This window comes from Sphaeramia orbicularis, chromosome 8, assembly GCF_902148855.1.
Source record: "Sphaeramia orbicularis chromosome 8, fSphaOr1.1, whole genome shotgun sequence".
Taxonomy (NCBI): Eukaryota; Metazoa; Chordata; class Actinopteri; order Kurtiformes; family Apogonidae; genus Sphaeramia; species Sphaeramia orbicularis.
In genome coordinates, this window is record NC_043964.1 from 19,861,189 (window position 1) to 19,880,144 (window position 18,956).

At 40.0% G+C, this 18,956-nt stretch overlaps 1 protein-coding gene across 1 annotated transcript; it reads left to right on the plus strand.

The window, feature by feature from the left end:
- The first annotated feature begins 430 nt into the window (after nucleotides 1-430).
- On the plus strand, nucleotides 431-17,632 carry LOC115424229 (C1q-related factor-like). Its single transcript, XM_030141349.1, has 2 exons — nucleotides 431-1,587; nucleotides 15,748-17,632. Exons 1-2 carry the CDS (start codon nucleotides 979-981, stop codon nucleotides 15,925-15,927), a joined length of 789 nt encoding a protein of 262 aa, XP_029997209.1. The 5' UTR covers nucleotides 431-978; the 3' UTR covers nucleotides 15,928-17,632.
- The last annotated feature ends 1,324 nt before the right edge of the window (nucleotides 17,633-18,956 follow it).

An 18,956-nucleotide genomic window follows, 5' to 3' on the forward strand; every position in this document is an offset into this window, starting at 1 on the left:
ACCCACCTCCAGGAAAAGAAAAAAAAAAAAAGAGATTGTCTTTCCACAGCTCCATCTTTATTTTTAGAGGCTGGTTGCTGATGAAGGAAGAGAAACCCAGGGAGTGAGAAATGGCATGAAAAGTGGGGAAAAGATAAGGAGAAGAAGAAAAGGAAGAAAGAGAGGGATGAAAGAAAAGATGAAACATGGTCAAGGGTTTGGGTTGGTTCTTCAAGTGGAGTGGTAGAAAGAAATGCAATGTGATGTGAGTCGTTTCTCTGAGCGAGCTGGAGAGAGAGAAGGGGATGTAACCACACCAACCTCTCTGGATGGGGGTGCTGAGGGGAGGGGGGAGCGAGGGAGGAAGGGAGGGAGGGAGGGAGGGGGGGGGCTCCGCTGCTACTGCCGTATAAAAAGCCAAGCCTGAGAATCGGGCACCACAAACTCACCACACATACACACACACACACACACACACACACACATGCAGACACAGATCCAGTGGCTGCTCTGTTTCTCTCACTCTCACCCACTCTCACCACTTTCTCTCTCTCTCTCTCTCTCTCTCTCTTTCTCTCTCTCGCTCTCTCTCACTCTGTGTGTCTCGCTCCTTCTGTCTCTCACTCCATTCCTCTGGGCTCTGCATCCTCTCCTTCTTGCTTCTTCTCACAAGTCAGATTGTGTTTGTAAGTACGCGCTGAATGTCTCCCTCTGTATACTTGGGTCTTTCTGTATGCGTGAGTGACTGGTTGGCTACTTTAGTGTGACTGAACTGAGCAGTGAGGTGGATCAAGTGTATGTGGGTCTCTGTCTCACCCTCACACACTCGCCGCTCCTCTTGCAACTCTTCTTGGGATCTCCGGGTCCCTTTCCTCGGTGACAGGCTCCCCACACCAAGCAGTCACCATTTCAGCCCCCGGGAGACCCACGCTGGCAGCGCAGCCCCTTCCCCGACTCAGCATCGGGAGGAAGACCCTGGTGGCGGCTGCCGTAGGGGTTATGCTGGTCCTGGTGCTGGTGGTCCTCATCCCCGTGCTTGTCAGCTCTGTGGGCACAGATGCCAGCCACTACGAGATGCTGGGCACCTGCCGCATGGTGTGCGACCCCTACCTGAACAAGGGCACTCCGGCCAGCAGCACCAGCTCCACCGGTCTTCAAGCTGAGGCTGAGGCTTTGAGTGACCACAGCAACGTGCTTCCACCGTCCACCTTATTGCAAGGCCCACAGGGGAAGCCTGGCAGGCCAGGCAAGCCCGGACCGCCTGGACCGCCAGGTGAGCCAGGGCCACCAGGACCAGCAGGGCCTCCTGGTGACAGAGGAGATCAGGGAAGGACTGGGATTTTGGGTCTGGGGGGAAACGGAGCTATCAGCACGGCCACCTACAACACGGTGCCTCGGGTGGCCTTCTATGCAGGGCTTAAGAATCCGCATGAAGGCTACGAGATCCTCAAGTTTGACGATGTAGTCACCAACCTTGGCAACAATTATGATGGCATTTCGGGCAAGTTCATCTGTAGCATACCGGGCACATACTTCTTTATCTACCATGTGCTGATGAGAGGAGGAGATGGCACCAGCATGTGGGCAGACCTCTGCAAAAATGGCCAGGTCAGTACCACAGAACTTTTCCTCAGACTTTTTTCCCTTGAAATCCCTCCTGATTCTTAAGATCCTCAATCCTCTGCTCTTCATTTTTCCAGCCTTATCTGTGTGTATGTGTGCGTGTATGCGTGTGTGTGTGTAAAAATCCGTTTATTGTGTTGAGCCATATTTGTATTATTATTATATTTTAAAAAGCCAGTGAATAAAAGTGACATTGCCGGGAAAGCGTGCGCATCTGCCGGTGCCACCAAAGCCTAGAGCGCACAGCTGTGGCACGCAGCGCGCCTGGAGATAAAGATGTGTTGACTGGTCGCAACTCGCGTCCGTTCTTCCATGATGCATCCTGACAGAGCTGCGTCCCGCGATTTTTTGGATGCTGACCGTTTGGGTTGAGCAGGGAGTTCCAGACATCCTTTTTCATTCCGACTGTAAAATGTGTTTATCCAGCTCAGTTTTCCAGAATGGATTTTTAACGCATTTCAGTGTGGCTTTGTTCCGGTGTGGCGTGTAGTAGTTCAGAGCAGAATGGACAAACTGGACTGATAAAAAGAAAAAAGAAATTTCAGGAGTTGAAATGAAGATGCGATCGTCTGGCGAATTTGTTTACAAAGTGTTTATCGTGGAATTACATTGTAAAAGTTAAAATCCGTGCGCTTTCCTTTATAATCATTACTGTTATTATGATTTATTGCATTTAATAAATAGCGTTTAAGTCTGTACATGCAGATAAAATCTCCCTTCGGTTATTTCAGATGTTTCAACTTTTAACCGTCGCCTCGTAGGATCGTGTGCGTAAAAGACGGAGAGTTAAAAAAAAAAAAAAAAGATAAGACCTTTTTCTAAGGACATTTGGACCATACCTGGAAGCCCACCGGATTCTGTTGTCTGAATGCGTCTTTGCAGTCATTTGAAACACATTAGGATAACTCCATGATCTATTCTCGGCGTCTGTGATGCATCATTTTAATGGTGCTCTAATTGTATTTTGCGCCCCGGAGGGTCTTCTCACGTTGGTAATGTGTGCCAGTGTAGTTTCCAGCTTTCCGATCAGCCGTCAGATCTATTATCCTCAAAGTGGCTCTGAATTTCGTTTTGGGAAAAGATGGATGTTACGCTCCAGATGCTGTTACACTGTGTTTAAAAGACTGCAAATTTATGTTGGATAGTTGTTGTTTTTTTTTCCCCTCTCAGTACCATGACACAAAGTAAAAAGGCATTACAATACACTGTACTTAAAGTTGATGCATGTGTGTGAGAAGTTAAAGAGACACTATACACACTGTCATGGCCCTCTAATGTGTCTGCATTCTTTAAATACACTGAATTTCACTATTTTATACCCAGAACGACTTACAGTGCAGTAAAAACAAATGCTGATAGTGATTTTTCTTACTGTTCTTAAAAATGTCGTCAAACTTATCATACTAAATGTAAAAATTCCACTTTGCTGCTTTTAGTTTAGGTGCATAGGAATAGTTGCAGAAAGTTTTTAATTCTTCTGCAATACACTGGTTGGCATGCCAAACTTTAATAGTTGGAGTTACTGCTTCAAAATTATTAACCTTTTCCACAGTAAGAACATCAAATAATGCAATAAGATAAGACAAACAATAACTGTGACCACAAAAAAAAAAGAGACAATAACTCTTGCACCTGACATCATAACATAGCCGAAAGTGTTTCATATTGACCAGCTTTTATATTCTTTTCATTTCTTTTTTTATGAGTCTTGCTAAGAAATAAATACAGACTTAGATGAAAGCTGAATGCTGCTGGGGTCTCTCATTACCAGTGGGAAGACCATGATATATGCACGAGGACGTAAAATAACAGTTGGCATCGGCTTTGTGGCGTGAACCTGCAGTCCCACCAAGGCGGCGAGAGGTTAATTTCTTTACCCTCGCCAAGTTCACACCCAGCATGAAAAAGAGAGTTACGGCAATGCTATTCTATATATAATGTCTCACTCAACAGTAATGTTTATGGGTGGGCGTAAAAGCATTGATATATAATAGGGGAAGAAGAACATATGTTCCTATAAAACGCCTTCTGTTCCCGCTTCATTGTGCTCCCAAGAGGAGGGTGTGGAGGTACTTAAGTTAGACACACACAGCGTGCATCTCCAGAGACCCGTGTAATGTTTATAAAGTGGTAACTGCTTCTCTTTCGCTGTCTTTCTCTGTCCTATGCAAAGCTTATGCATCGACAGTCCCCTTTACTGTAGTGTTTATTAGGCTTGTGTTGTTGGCGGATGCAAGAGGCCCCTGAGCTTTCCACTGTGTAAATGACTGTGAATGGTTATAAATGGTGGGCCAACTTATGCTACATCATTGATGAAGTGCTGAGAGTCAAGCTGATGCTCCTACAGTCACACTGGTGCTTTACTCAGCTCATTAAGGCTGCAAAAAGCTACACTGTGAGTTGGGCCAGGGAGGCCAGGGAATTGCAGACAATACCAGTATTTTATCATCTTTTGGCTTTAGAGAAGCGGCTGGTTTCCAGGTCCTGCAGTGCTGTTTCACACCAGCATGTGCTCCTCCCACTCTCAACAACATTAACATCCATGGGCTTAGTTCTTCTCCTTCTCTTCTGCTTCCTCTTGTGACTTCTTGTGAGCGCAACACAAGATTTCCAGCCTTGTCCCTAGAATTCTGACACTTTTCAAGCTACACCAAAAAGGTAAACAACAAATAAGGAATCTATTTTCAGCACTGCTCACTTTATCTGCTTTCCAAGTTCCTCTCTGGCTTCTATATTGCTTTCTCCTTTACTAGTGTGCCAACCAGTACTGTACAATAGATCAATGATTTGCTATAACTGGTCTTGGACTCATCCTGAGAGACACAGCTATGACAATTAAGACAAATTCATTTGATGCAAAAAAAAAAAAAAAAAGGATGAGAAAAGAAGGAGGACAGAAAAGACGTAGTTATTGTGCTATTGTGCCACTGAGTCTATTTAATTGTAATTAAAAAGCTTGAACCAGATCCAGAATGTGTTTGCGCTTCTACTCTTCGTTCCCTTCTTAATATTGTTATTAATCCGCAAAACCGTTTCAGAGTTAATTAAAAGCAATGACTTCAGCGTCAGTCTCTCAAGAGGACCGTAGTGAATAATCACTCTGTCTCCTCCTTTAATAAGCTTCAACGTCCTTCGTGCACATGGCTCTTCCCTAGCAATTACCGCTGCGGTCTCCTCCTCACATACGCACACATTCACACACGCTCACACACACGCCTATGTGCATGCCTGTTCCCCCACCCCACCCTCCGAACCTGCTGCCTCAACCCACCCCAATTGCGCACTGCCCTCCATCTCTCCTCTATGTCAGGTCTACAGTAGCTCACTTTTTTAAAGGAGCAAAGAGTTTTCATCAAGGAAAAAATGTGTCTTAGGAAAACTCAGGTTGCAGTATCACAGAATGGATTTATTAACACCTGATGCCATCGTTTCTGTCGAGCAAACTATTGCACAGCACCAGAGGCAGTGTTCCTTAGTTCAGAGGAAAACTTTTTTTACTCTACAGTGTTGCTCAACTTCTGCTGCATGCATGTCAAATCATTTGCCCCAGCCCATCTCCTCTCATGCTGACACCTCCACGGGGGGTTTGAGCTCTGGTGCACACAACCATAAGACTGTTTATCCTGTTTCTGTGTATCCAGGTGAAACCCACGCATTGTGTTTAGCATTAACTGTTAATCCCAACATTTAAGAGGAGCCATCTGGATGAGGGACTGCTCCATTTTATTTGGATAATGACATATTGTAGGCTCTAAAAATAAATAAATAAATAAATAAATAAATAAATAAAAAGTGTTGTGTTTTGTTAAATAGATAAGCTGCATTCTTCGTTTTAATCCTACAAACACAAAACAAATATACTAGTATTTTTTTGTTTCAAAATAAAAAAAAAAATAGCACATGACACATCAGTGACTTAACTAGCATCTGTTTTTTCTTCACCATAACACACATAGGCACAAATACTTAGACTTGATTGATTTTAACATTCTGGTAATGTTCAGACCTGCCATTCTTCATCGTGGTCTGACTGCAGCACTGAGAGGCCTCTGTGTGTCTGCCTGGTGTAACAGAGAGACTCTGTCTGAAATAGACAGGCAGGGTTTGAGAGAGTCACCCTCAGTCTCGCAGCCTCTTTACCCATGATATTGATCTCTTTATGTGTACATGTGAATGCTTGGGCGTGCGTGTGTTACTTTCCTTCTTCTGACAGACCCTTTTTTTTTTTTGTGCAATGTATACCGTGGCACTTCTTCTATAATCAGCTAGAGAGGTAGTGGAGGCGGACCTTTGGCCTTGATCTGCTGTGTAATTGGACATTGGATTTGACACTCTGCCGAGTGGAACATTAGAGCTGGTCTAATTAGGTGTGAGGGCTATTAAATGAAGATTGGCCCATGTTGTTAGGAAATACCACACAGATTGGAAATGTCAAGATGACATCAGGCTGTCATCCTCGAGCGCAGGGAAGAAAATCTATCATTTATTGGTTAAGTTTCAAAACTTGCATGAAAACAGCCCACCACTTGTCTGTAATAAGTCTATTACTTTAATAATTTTCCACTGAGCTTTAAGGTATTACAACCCAGCAGTGCAAACACACCCTGTGCTGGAATCTTAGATTAAGCTCATGAAGTGCGGTTATAATCTCTTATGTACGAGGAGACCAAAAACACACAGTCTAAAATAGCCTATGGATTGTCTCATGTGGCTGGCTGACTCAAGCATGCTATGGTGTTGACTCACAAGGCTTCTTCATTATAATGAGGGCCATATGGGAGATAGACAAGTGCTCCTGGGCCTCTTATGCAAACATCTCTCTCACTGACTCTCCCCACGCCCCTGACATTTAACTGTCCCCCAAATTCAGTCGTCAATGATACCCACAATTATGCTCTCCCTCTTCAGACGAAAGCATCGAGTCAATGGCTTCAAATGACTCACAGTCTGCTACATAACTCAATGTGTTTAACACCTCATGCCCCTCCTAAAACGGGTAAGATATCAACAATAATATCCTCAATAAGAGAGGATGAATCGGTGTAAAATATTCATGTCCTATACTACAGCTGACAGTCTACTTTTCATATAAGATTTACAGAGAAATCCTCTGAAATGCTCTGATTCATTTTTTTTTTATTTAAGAAAGAGGAAAAAATGTTAAACTATGATGTTGTGCGGCGCCTCAGGGTTACTAGGAAGCACAGTGGAAAAACAGGCTTAGTGTGAACAAAGGTTGAAAATGTTTCTGTAAAAGTCTCTTTTCAGACAATGCTGAGGGCAATGATTGGGGTTTCGGTGTTGGAGCTGGAGGCAGACAGCACTGTGTGTCTCAGTAATTAACTCGGCGTGATGAGTCAGACACAAGAAAGAAAAGAGTGGCTGGATTGCAGGTCAAAGTTTGCACCTCTTTTTCAGCACTAACAAGCCTCTTTCAGTGACTCTTTGAAAAAAAAAAAAACACACTTGATTTCATCCTGTTTGTTGCCACTGCTTTATTTTGATACTGTTATTCTGGCCTCTTGAATTTTTCTGCGACATTTGGATTAAGTATTAGAGGTACATTTGATAAACTAATGAACTAATGCCTGACACTAGACTCACCTTTAGCATTAAAGTAATTTCATAAAGGATAAGAGGCTGGTGTAGTGAAGTCATCTGATTTCAGAAAAGGCTTAGCAGGTAAAAAGAGAACAGCTGGTGAAATTAATTCTGAAAGCCTTTTTCTACTCTCGTCTGACAGATGGCAAATCTCCTGTTACCATTTCATTCCTCTTATCGTGTTTTCACCAATATTCCACCGAAATGTAAATCTGTAATACATGGAAAGACTTGTGTTGTCTGACACGCAAGTCCTGTTGGAAATCAGAGTTTACTGGTGTAATTATTTCAGTAAATGTGTAACCTGTGTGCATGCAGGTGCACAGGATAATAAATGAATGTACGCTTGTGTCAGTTTGTCTATGTGTGTGTGTGTGTGTGTGTGTGTGTGTTCTGTATGTCTGGTGTAGTGAAATTCTTGGACGAGGCTCAATAACGTGGCAAGGTATCTAAGCTGCTATTAAGCATGCAGTTCACGGCAGGAATGTTCAAACACAATTAGATTGCAGTACACTTTGATTTAAGGAGGACCAATAGACTCGTTGATCCAAAATGGAGGCTCAACAAGTCAACAAATCCCTGTCAAAGACACCATGAGACATGTCCTTGTCACACTGACAAAGCCTCTTGTAAGATCTCACACATACACACACAAGATAAACCTCTGAATTATTGTGACTTTCATTAAAAGTGAAGTAAAGCGACAGCACAATGCATCTGCTTAATGGAAAATAATGTTAAAATACCTTCTAAAAAAGACATGATAGTAGAAATCCTGAGTTGCAGTGAGTACTTTAAGTGTCAATAATTCATCTGGAACTGATTCTTAGCACAGTACTGTCATTATTGATCACTGCGACGTTCATTTCGTGGCATTACAGTGAGCAACTTAAATAGATTCACACTTCACTTTTCCAGGCACGCATTATCTGTTAAGTTCAAGCGCAGCCTTGAATTTTCTGTGTCTCTACTCAGAATATTATTCAATCAAAGCCATCACATTGATGATATGACGGATGCAAACACGCACGAGCAGCCACAAGGAAGACAACATTGGCTGACACCTCATTTACTATCACTCGAGCCGCCGCTTACAGCCTCATGCTTTGTTTGTCTTGTCAAAGTTCCTCTACATATTCTGTGTCAAGGTCACGCACTGCCAGTTGGCTGTTTGTCTGTTCATCTCCTGCTATACATCTGTCGTACCCTGCCTCTGAACCCCTGGCTTATATCCCTAACAAGTTTCTTGTGTGCATTCAAGAAAAAAACAAAACAGAACAAGAAAAAACAAGAAAAAAGAAAAATAGCTCCCTGATCGTTATTTCAAAAATAGTGAGAGGTTTTATTCATGCATAGTTATCATTGAAAGCACACAAAGAGGGTTTATACTGCGGCAGTTTGCCTCAGATGGGGATAAAACCATTAATGCAAAGAACAAAACAAAACAAAAATATCACTGTGGAAGAACTTAAGATTTCAAGGAAATTTCACTTGGGCTTTTCTCATTCGGTGTCTGCTAAAGGAAAATGTTATATTTGTCCCCTTTTCCCCCGAAAAAGTGAAACTGTTCGCCTGAAAAGAACTTTAATTTATCTCCTAAAAGAGCAAATGAAGTGTCTGTGATTCGGTGACAATGTCAGCGCTCCTCCCTCCCTCTTTTTCTTTCTTTCTCTCTATGAACACCTGCAAAGTAAATATTGTGATAAAGTTTCATTAAAATCCCAACTGACAAATCCTCCTGAGCCATCATCACCTGCTGCCTCACCAACCCAAAGCGGTAACCCTCTAATAAGATGGTGTTGACTTTGCACGCACAGGGCACATCATCTCATATTAATATGCACTGGACGCTGGCATCTTGAGATCAGAACAGGAGGCGGTGTTTGCACATCGATATGAGCTGCGGAAGATTTAATCAGGAGGATAAACAATAAAAAAAAATGTACCTTATTCCATATATTATTCCTGCATCTTAAAAACTCTCTTCAGAATGTCATTACTCTGATTTGCGTGTACATCATTTGCACATTTCACACCACAGAGACACTGCCCGATCTTATGTGCTTTTTTTTTTTTAAAGTTTGAGAAGTTCATTACTAATTAAAAAAACTAAACCTATTCTGAGTGATTTTGCAGAAATAGTGATGTTTATCTTACTGTCTGTGCAGCATGAGGAAGGTCATTAAGACTGAAATACTCTTATAAATGAATATTTCTCTGCACAAATATTACTTCAAGAGCTGCTTGATGTTCTTTTATATTTGCCTGGCTCACTGTAAAAGTCTTCCATATGTATTTTCTGATTCATTCCACATTTCTTTTCAAAATGAACTCATTTAAATGTTGTTAAAACATGTCAACCTTGCTCTCTCTGCTCCATTTTGCAAAACCATTGACGGAAATCAATTAGTCAGTGAATTCAGTAGGGTTTGCACAAGGTTTTCCCAATAAATCCAGTAGAAAATTAACACATCTTTATGCATTTATTGTTGAATCAGTATATATACAACCAGTCGTACATATAAATATAGATTCATATCCTCAACATCAACTATGAACTTTGATTTTAATCCTGTTCTGGTCATTGAGAGAGCAAAATAAACACAGTGACAGCACTAGTAGTGTTGATTCCTTGATATCTCTTCTCTGAGGTCTGTTCTATGACAGTTAAAATGAAGCTGTTTAGAGATATTCCATAATGCAGTATTATCAACATACTTTAGCAAACAGCCTGGTTTGAGCAGGTTCACAATAAAGTGCCACAGTTATGGCACTTTAACACTTAAATGCTTTTTGCAGTGGTGGTGCAGAGAAGACGGATGACCCTCTCTAGCCTCTAGTGCAGGTCTGGATGCTTGTCTTTGTGTTGTTCAAGAGCAAAGGATACACAACTTCTAAATGTTTTTCTTGAGGACTTTTTCTATTTCTATCACGGGCCTTCTGCTCTCACATTTGTATGCTTTACACTAAACAAAAAAAAAAAAAATTATCTCTTGATCCTATCATCTAATCATGGTATTACAGCATATCCAGTGTTCCTTATGAAAGTTTCACATTCGTTGTTTTTAATAGGACTTTGCACGCCTCTGCACATCCTCTGCAAACTTTGATATTTTTAACAGCAGATTTGAGTTGAGAGTTTAACTGTACAATGCAAATTTTATTAAAAGGGAAAAGTGTAATAAAGAAGAAAAAAAAGAGGAACAAACTAAAACAATATACAGTCATGGAAAAAGTTATTAGACCACCTTTGTTTTCTTCACTTTCTTGTTTATTTTAATGCCTGGTACAACTAAAGGTACATTTGTTTGGACAAATATAATGATAACAACAAAAATAGGTCATAAGAGTTTAATTTCAGAGCTGATATCTAGTCATTTTCCATGTTTTCTTGATAATAACCATAATAACATCAGTAGCTATGGCATTGCACTGCCAAAAACAGTGCTTTTAGGCATTCCATGTTTTCTTTTCTGTCTGTTTTAGTCACATGATACACACAGGAGTTAGTACTTGATTGTTTTTGATAACTTTTGATGATCTAATAATTGTTTCTGCAACTATATATATCTATAAATTTATAGGAATAACAAGAGAAATATGCCTGAAAACAACATTATTCCAACTTTATGGGCAATAGTACAGAAATAATAATACATATACACACTTAACGCCTATACGCACATGCATACATTTGATTTGTTTGGTGTTCGATCCCAGAAAAGGAGTGTGAAGAACTTATTTACTCCCATCTCATTAATTAATTCAGCTAATTTCTGTCAGTATGCAATGTGATATCATGAAATTGTGTAAAAAAAAACACACCACTTTTAATTGGAGTGTTATCTGTATGCATTATAAGCTTTCTGTGTGTATGTTCACACTGCTTTAAACACCACTCACGGTTCGGGTTAGGAATAGTGGTTAGGGTTATGTGAACCAGAGATCTTGGCATAAATTGACACGCCATCAAATGGCATCAAATAACATGTGAAAGGTTGAAAATGCGTACCATAATGTCATAAGAACTGGCGTGACATACAGTTTCATAAGATCAGTGTCCAATATGTGAGTACTCATATACATACAGTTGCAGAAAGAATTATTAGACCACCCCTTGTTTTCTTCAATTTCTTGTTCATTTTAATGCCTGGTACAACTAAAGGTACATTTGTTTGGACAAATATAATGATAACAACAAAAATAGCTCATAAGAATTTAATTTAAGAGCTGATATCTAGCCATTTTCCACATTTTCTTGATAATAACCAAAATCACTTCTTCCTGGTAACAGTTCTTACATCAATATCTATGGCATTGCACTGCCAAAAACAGTGCTTTTAGGCATTCCATGTTTTCTTTTCTGTCAGTTTTAGTCACATGATACACACAGGAGTTTGTACTTGATTGCATTTTTGATGACTTTTGATGGTCTAATAATTTTTTCCGCGGCTGTACGTGTATGTTACAAAATAATCTGATTTTAATTTATCTAATTTTAGAGAAGCTTCTGCAAGGTTTGGCTGCAGTAATGCTTTCTGTGCAGGGGAGCTTTGTCACTATAGCTGGCCTTTTCTCACATTTGTCAATATTCCTGTTGTGTGTACTCCTTAAATAGGCCAGCTAATTATTGGGCATCCTCTATGTGGCATGTTGGACCAGTTTGTCGACAACAGCTCGAAAAGCCCCGATTTAAAGCTGTGTGGACAAACACTGAGCCAAGACGGAAGCCAGAGTACACTTTGGAGACCTGATAATGAGCCACGCTTTAAATCAACTCTTCAAATGCACGTAAACTATTGATCGTGATTCAACCTTACTGACCAGACTAAGTGACTAATTGGCTTACTTAACCAGTGGCTACTTTAAAGGATATATAGCGCTCTCCGTTTTTCATCTCGAGAGAAAATAATGATCTCCTCGCTCGATTCTATTCCATTAAAGTTACAAGTGATGCAGTACTTCTTGTTAGTACTGAACCACGATGCACTGCTGATGGAAATATTTTGTACTTTCACTTCTGTACATCAGCACTTTGGTTTTTAAAAAATGAAATAACTCTTAAAGGAATTCTGGGACTTTTCATAGCCTCCCAGCTTTAGCGAACTAAAGTGAACATTTTCACTTCTAAATACTTTGCAGGCAGTTTGTGTCAGACAGTCACATTATGACCCATACACATCAGCAGGTTAACGGATGAGGAAAACTTTGCCCTGCCTGCGCTGCGGTTCACTTCTTGCTTGTTTCTGGAACTTTTCGGCCTTCTTTCTCTCATCTGCAACTGACTTTGACCAACCAATAACATTCCACCTACTTAGTATGTTTAAAAATCATCATCTTGTGGCGCAATGTCATGGATTCTGAAGACACAAAGTGGCTGCAAATCCCAATACTTGTGGTTTTATTGCACATCTGGTGTGCTGGAGTTCAGAGCCGAACCTATAGTGTGTCACTGTCCAAGTACAGAGAGCATTGTACAGAGGTTTAAGTTCATGACTGGTGAGCAGGGTAATATTTAATTGGTCCTGGTGGCTCAGCTGTATCCTTGCAACTTCAACTCTCTGACCTTTATTGGATGCCACTGCTTGTTGCTCCTAACTTTCCGCTCACTCTTGCTAGATTTTATTCATACTACATTTTGCTGAGACGAGTTTCATTGTTAAATGTCTTTAAACATTGAATTTGCGGTATTTTGTGGTAGTCATTTCTACTGGTAACTCTGTTAATACATTGTTTCAGAGCTTATTTGGTACTGCAGACCAAGGTTATCATTAACAAAAACTAACGAAATGATGAAAACTAGAATTGAAAAGACATTATCTTTGACTGAAATAAATAAAAACTATAATTAAAAGAAAAAAAAAACAATAACTAACTGAAACTGTATTGTATGCTTACAAAACTAACTAAAACGGGTAAAAAGTCTGGATAAAATTCACTTTGTTTTTGTCTTTGTCAGTGTCAGATTGATATAAAATCAATATATTTCCCTCAAGCAATTTTAGCTGCTGGCACCATATGATATTTAATGATCCGTCACTTGTTGTCACTTGTGGTTTACAGTCGTCTTCTGGTCCCCACCCTACCTGGAAACATAGAGACTAAAGTTGGGAGAAAGCAGCAGAGTCCTGTCTGGGATTTATTTGAATACAACGGTGAAGAAGATAAAAGATATTAAAAAAAACTAAAACTAAACTAAAACTAAGCATTTAGGAAATAATGAAAACTAATAAAAACTAGCAAACCTGCTCTGAAAACTAATTAAAACTAACTGAATTACAGAAAAAAAGTCAAAACTAAACAAAACTAAACTAGAATGAAAAATCCAAAACTATTATAACCTTGCTGCAGACATATCTTTATCCCTTTTAATAGAGTGAAAGAGAGAGATGGAGATAGAGAGAATGTTAATGTTAATGCAGAGGTCTTAATTAGCCAGGACAGGCTATTTAGAAACAGCTTCTAAAATCTTACAGTGAGACAAATACAGCTGATTAAACCAAAAGCCAATTCAATAATTCTCATCACTGCTTGTACAATAACAAACATTTATGCTTGCATTCACTTACTGTTTTTTTCCATAACATGAAGCCCTCAGAGTCAACCCTGTTGTCGGTTTAGTTTTTGAGACTTTCATTTCTTTAGACCTTTATTTCCAAGGTTGAATTTTAGGTCTTCTGTGAAAGACCAGTGGCTGGATTGAAACCATAAATCTGTTTGACAGAATGGCCTGAGGTTTGGCTGACCCTCTCTCGCTTTGATACCAATAGAGGTGAACAGTTTTACCATTGTTGTTTCCAATAATTCATTTTAGTTTCACATGGAAAACTTTATGAGTTTTTGGTATTTCAATCACCCAAGTTTTTATTTGGGGACTGGTTTATTCTCCTGGTAAATCATTCAAATCGATTGCCTATGTTGTTTTTTTTTCTGTATGACATGTTTGTTTCTTTCTTCATTACTACAGTGTGTCATATTTTCTAGTTCAGGGATGTCACAGTCATTTTAGTTCAGGGGCCACATTCAGCTAAATTTGATCTGAAGTGGGCCGAACCAGTAAAATAATAACATAATAATATATCAATAATGTCAACTCCAATCTTTTCTCTGTTTTAGAGCGAAAAAAGTAAATTTACATTGTGAAAAGGTTTACATCTACAAACAATTCTTTCAAAAGATGTGAATAACATGAAGAAACTGAAAAAAATAAGTGTAATTTTAACAATATTATGCCTCAGTTTATCATTTACACATGTATATTATAACATACAGATCACAGTGGATCTACAGATACACAAAACATTTAATAACAGACAGAATATTGTTAAAATTGTACTCATTTCTCTTAAGAGATTTCATGTTGTTCATATTTGTTCTGGTCATTCACATTTTCTGCGAAATTATATTTGTTTTAGTATAAATACATGAAAATATTTATATTTACAAGAGAAAAATTTGGACTTGTCATTATTCATATGTTATTATGATAGTATTTTACTGGTCCTGCCCACTTGAGATTGAATTGGTCTGAATGTGGAACCTGAACTAAAAGGATTGTTAATATCTTAGTGTAATTTTTGCATTTCACAAATTCATCCCTCGGGCCAGACTGGACCCTTTGGCGGGCCAGACTTGGCCCCCGGGCCGCATGTTTGACACCTGTGTTCTAGTTGATGTATGTATGTAGTCTTTCTGTTATGTCAAGGGCTGAGGTCTGAATATGGCTGTTGCTACTGAATTTGTTTACCTACATTTTGAGGTTGTTAACATGTTTCTTATTTTCTCAAATCACATTAACCCATAAAGACCCAGTGCTACTTTTATGGTAGTTCCCAAATTTATTTTCCTCTCTATTTTAACCAATGTATCACCATTTACTCTAATAATATCCTCTGTAGTTTGCTTTTTTCAGTCAAAGTCAGGTATTTTACTATATTTAATTCACGGATCATGTAAATGTTTATAAAAAGCTCAAATTAAAGTTGAGGGTTATTATATCTAAATCAGAGAAAACTGAAGACAAACTTACTATTTCAGCAAAATATATCCTTAACTGAACATAAACCCAGTGTGTCTATCCACTGTCATTGATCCAACTTCATGGGTTTTACTGGTGAATCAATGTTATAGAAGATGACGGTGTTTGCACGTTCACTACAGAGCCTCTGAACATCCAAATGGGTCATATCTGATGACCATGAAAAGATGATAAACTGCATTTTACACCTATTATTTACATGTACTGATAGGATTAGTGGATCAACAGATGTTAAACAGTTTAGATCAGTAGATGGTTTGGGTCTTTATGGGTTAAAGTCGGTTCATAATTTTAGTTTTCATGTGTATTTTTGTGCTGATGTGGATCTGAATTCAGGTAAATCATATAAAAACATTGTGCATAATGAGGCCTTTTAGCTTCAGAGCAAATAAATGTCTGTGGTCCAGACTAGCAACCTGTCCACAGTGTTTCCACGTTGAAAAATGTGAACTACTTTGTTGCTAATGAGCCTTCTAACTCCTCTGTTTATGTCTTTCTTCTCTCAGGTTCGTGCCAGTGCCATTGCCCAAGACGCTGACCAGAACTATGACTACGCCTCCAACAGCGTCATCCTCCATCTGGACGCAGGAGATGAGGTTTACATCAAACTGGACGGAGGCAAAGCCCATGGAGGCAACAACAACAAGTACAGCACCTTCTCTGGCTTCATCCTCTACGCAGACTGAGAACAGACAGACACAGAGACAGTCAGACAGGAAGAGATTGAGAGAACGGGTTGTACGGAGAACAGTGGGAGGGGTTGTGCGTTAAAAGCCGGAATGCTTCTAGTTTTCCTAATTCTCCCCATCATCACAGACACCTCTGCTTCGTATCCATCAATCGAGGCATCCGGGCTCCGCAGCCGAGCCTGGATGCAAAGCTCCCGAAGACACACTGAGAGGGGCTGGGCGGGAAGCGTAGGAGGAGTGGGACACGGGGTGGAGGTGGGCTGGTTTTCTGCGCTCTTCGCCACAATGCCAACATGTCAAAAGCTCCTCGCTTTCAGTGTTTCTCCTCTTCAGCCCTGCTCCATTGCACAGAAATCTCGACAACGAAAAAAAAGAAAACCCTGCAAAAGTGGATGATCTCACCTCTTCTCTTCACAGTGGCAACAGTCAGCTGTACTGTCAGTGAACTCGATTGACTGGAATTCGTAGTGTTGTTCCGTGCAATTTTCCTTAGATTGTGTTTTTATTTTGTAGATCTGCATAATATTCTACACAAATGAGATTAAAAAAAAAAAAAAGAATATATTCGTCCCTTGTGAAGATATCCTGTTTTACTGAGAGAACAGATTTGTGAGATTTTATTTGTGATGCAGCTCAGAGATCTAACTTCTGGAAAAGATATCTTTAAATCAGCACTGTCAGTGTTTCATGGCAGTGTGTATTTTTCTTCATCGCTGGGTACAAAAAGGTAACTATATATTGTTCATGTGGAGAAAACATTCTGCACCGTACCTTCCAATGTATCTGAAAAAGGAAATATCTTATATAGACAAAACCCTTCTCACCAACCACTTCACCCTATTCACACACAAACACTGACACACAGTGTCCTGCTGCTGTTCGGATTAAAAGTGGAGTTCAAATCATCTCTTCGATGTTCTAGTTTTATGTAGATGCTCTGCTCGGCACAAGCAGTCATGTGAAGAAACAGAATCTTCAGATTCAGATGTAACCTAGCTGAAGAGCGTTACTATCTGTTCTTTCTTCCTCTCTGCAGTGCCGACCTCCAAGTCTTCTTGCGCGGTGAAAATCTGTCTTTTAAAGCAGAGGGCGAGGGAAAGAAAGTCACAAAGACTCAGAGAGAAAGAATAAGAAGTAAGCGCGGATGGTTGGAAAGTAGAGGGGGTGTTAAGGCACAGTAACAATGAGTGGGCAATTTTTCTGTTTCAGTGTCTCTGAGCTTCACTGGGTGTCATCCATTCATTAGCTGCATATTCACTGTCACACAGGCATTATGGTAATATTTACTCAACATGGCGGCCTGACAGCTTGCTTGAAAATGAAACTGATTGGGTGAGTGACTTGGCCTATTACGACTGCACGTTTGTGTGTATGGACGAATATATGTGTGTATGTGTGTGTGTGTGTATGTGTGTGTTTGTGTGCACAAGTATGTATGTAACTACACATACTACTGAGTGTCTGCATTTTAGCATGTGCCGTGTCATAGCTACATTGTTCTTTTAAGAGTTATTCTGTGCTACAGCCAATGACAGATATTTTACTCAGCAGCCAATGAGATTGTGCTCTGTAGGGTGGGGAGCCTCTATAGATACGATGAGAAGAACAAACAGCTTGTAAATGAAATCTATGACATGTTTGTCTATCTTATCTTTTGGAATTGTTGAATACATTTAAATAATAAATGGGATTTTTTGAGTGACTTGTCTCACGAGAATTCTTGTATCCCAAGTATGCTAATTGTGGAAAATGATCTGTAAAGGATCTCATTTGCTCTACTAGACTAAAGTGCAAATATTATGATATGAAATGTGTCTATTTCTGTTTAAAACACCAATTTTAACAATGGCCTGTCAGTGCAAACATTAAAAAAAGATCCTATCAGCAAGTCCCTCATCTCTCTTTTCTCTCCATAAAGCCAATTCCTGAAAACTTTATTGAAGGTGATGGGTATCCGGGGAAAGATGTCTGTGTTTATGCGCTCTCCGCCCCACCATAAAACGATCCAAAAGACATTTTCGTTATCATTGAGAGTTCACTCTGAGATAAAGACCCTCCAACTTTAGCAGTATCCACCGACGGAGTAAAATGCAGCTTTAGAATGCAGATGAGTCCTTAAGGAAAAGCAGGCCATTCCTCAATCGGCAATCACAGCGTCTTTTCACAGATTCTCATCAACAGCGGCATGATATACCCACTGAGGAAGTGAAAAAGAAGGCGAAAAGACGGGGAGGAAAGATTGAGCGAGATAGAAGAGGAGCTGAATATGGTTTGACAAAGACAAATGGAGACACAAGAGAAAGAGTAGGCCACAAAGACATAATGGGTAAAGGATAGATAGAGAGGGAGAGGGTAAAGAGAAATATAAAGAAGACAGGCAGAAGGAGAGGGAGGCTGGTACTGATTTGGGGAGGAGGAGGAGGGAGGAGGGAGGAGGGAGGAGGAGGGTTGGATTGTTTTCAGGGTAGAGTGATTCCCTGTCGGGGCTGTGTGAGGTGTCAAGAGAGATTAGCGGGTGCGAAGCTGGACGAGAAAGCTTGAGATAGCTCGGATTGGACAAGTGTCAAGCTGTGGACATTCCTCAGACCTGGAGGAATGGGATGTGACACTGGCTGCTACTTTGGTCCGGACTACTTTCCTCTTAAGGCTTAAGGGACGGATAGTCACCCCACTCTGTATCAGTTAATCCATTCCTCTAGCAAATAACACGCTAATCACAAACATATTGTGGAGACCGAGAAAGATTGAACCTTATTTAATGGCACTAACATCTGGTAATTGCTCAAACGGCAATTCTGAAGACACTATTACTAAAAAAAAAAAAAAAAAAAAGTATCTTAAGTGAAGCATCTAGCAGCTGCATGTAAGTGTGCAGAACAGTAGGTCAGATTTTGTTGAAATGTTCTTCTTAATGGGATGTATCTGCTCTTCCACACAAATTCACTTGAGAGCTTTTTCAAAATGTAGATGGCGAAAAAAGTAAAAGGGGCAAAAGAAAAAGGTGTTATCATTATCATTTGTCAAAA

What these genes read in the sequence shown, in the direction of transcription:
- LOC115424229 (XM_030141349.1), top strand. Translation starts at nt 979, where the DNA reads ATGCTGGTCCTGGTGCTGGTGGTCCTCATCCCCGTGCTTGTCAGCTCT. An exon ending in ACCTCTGCAAAAATGGCCAG is followed by an intron (nt 1,588 to 15,747) that starts GTCAGTACCACA and finishes TTCTTCTCTCAG; the next exon opens with GTTCGTGCCAGTGCCATTGC.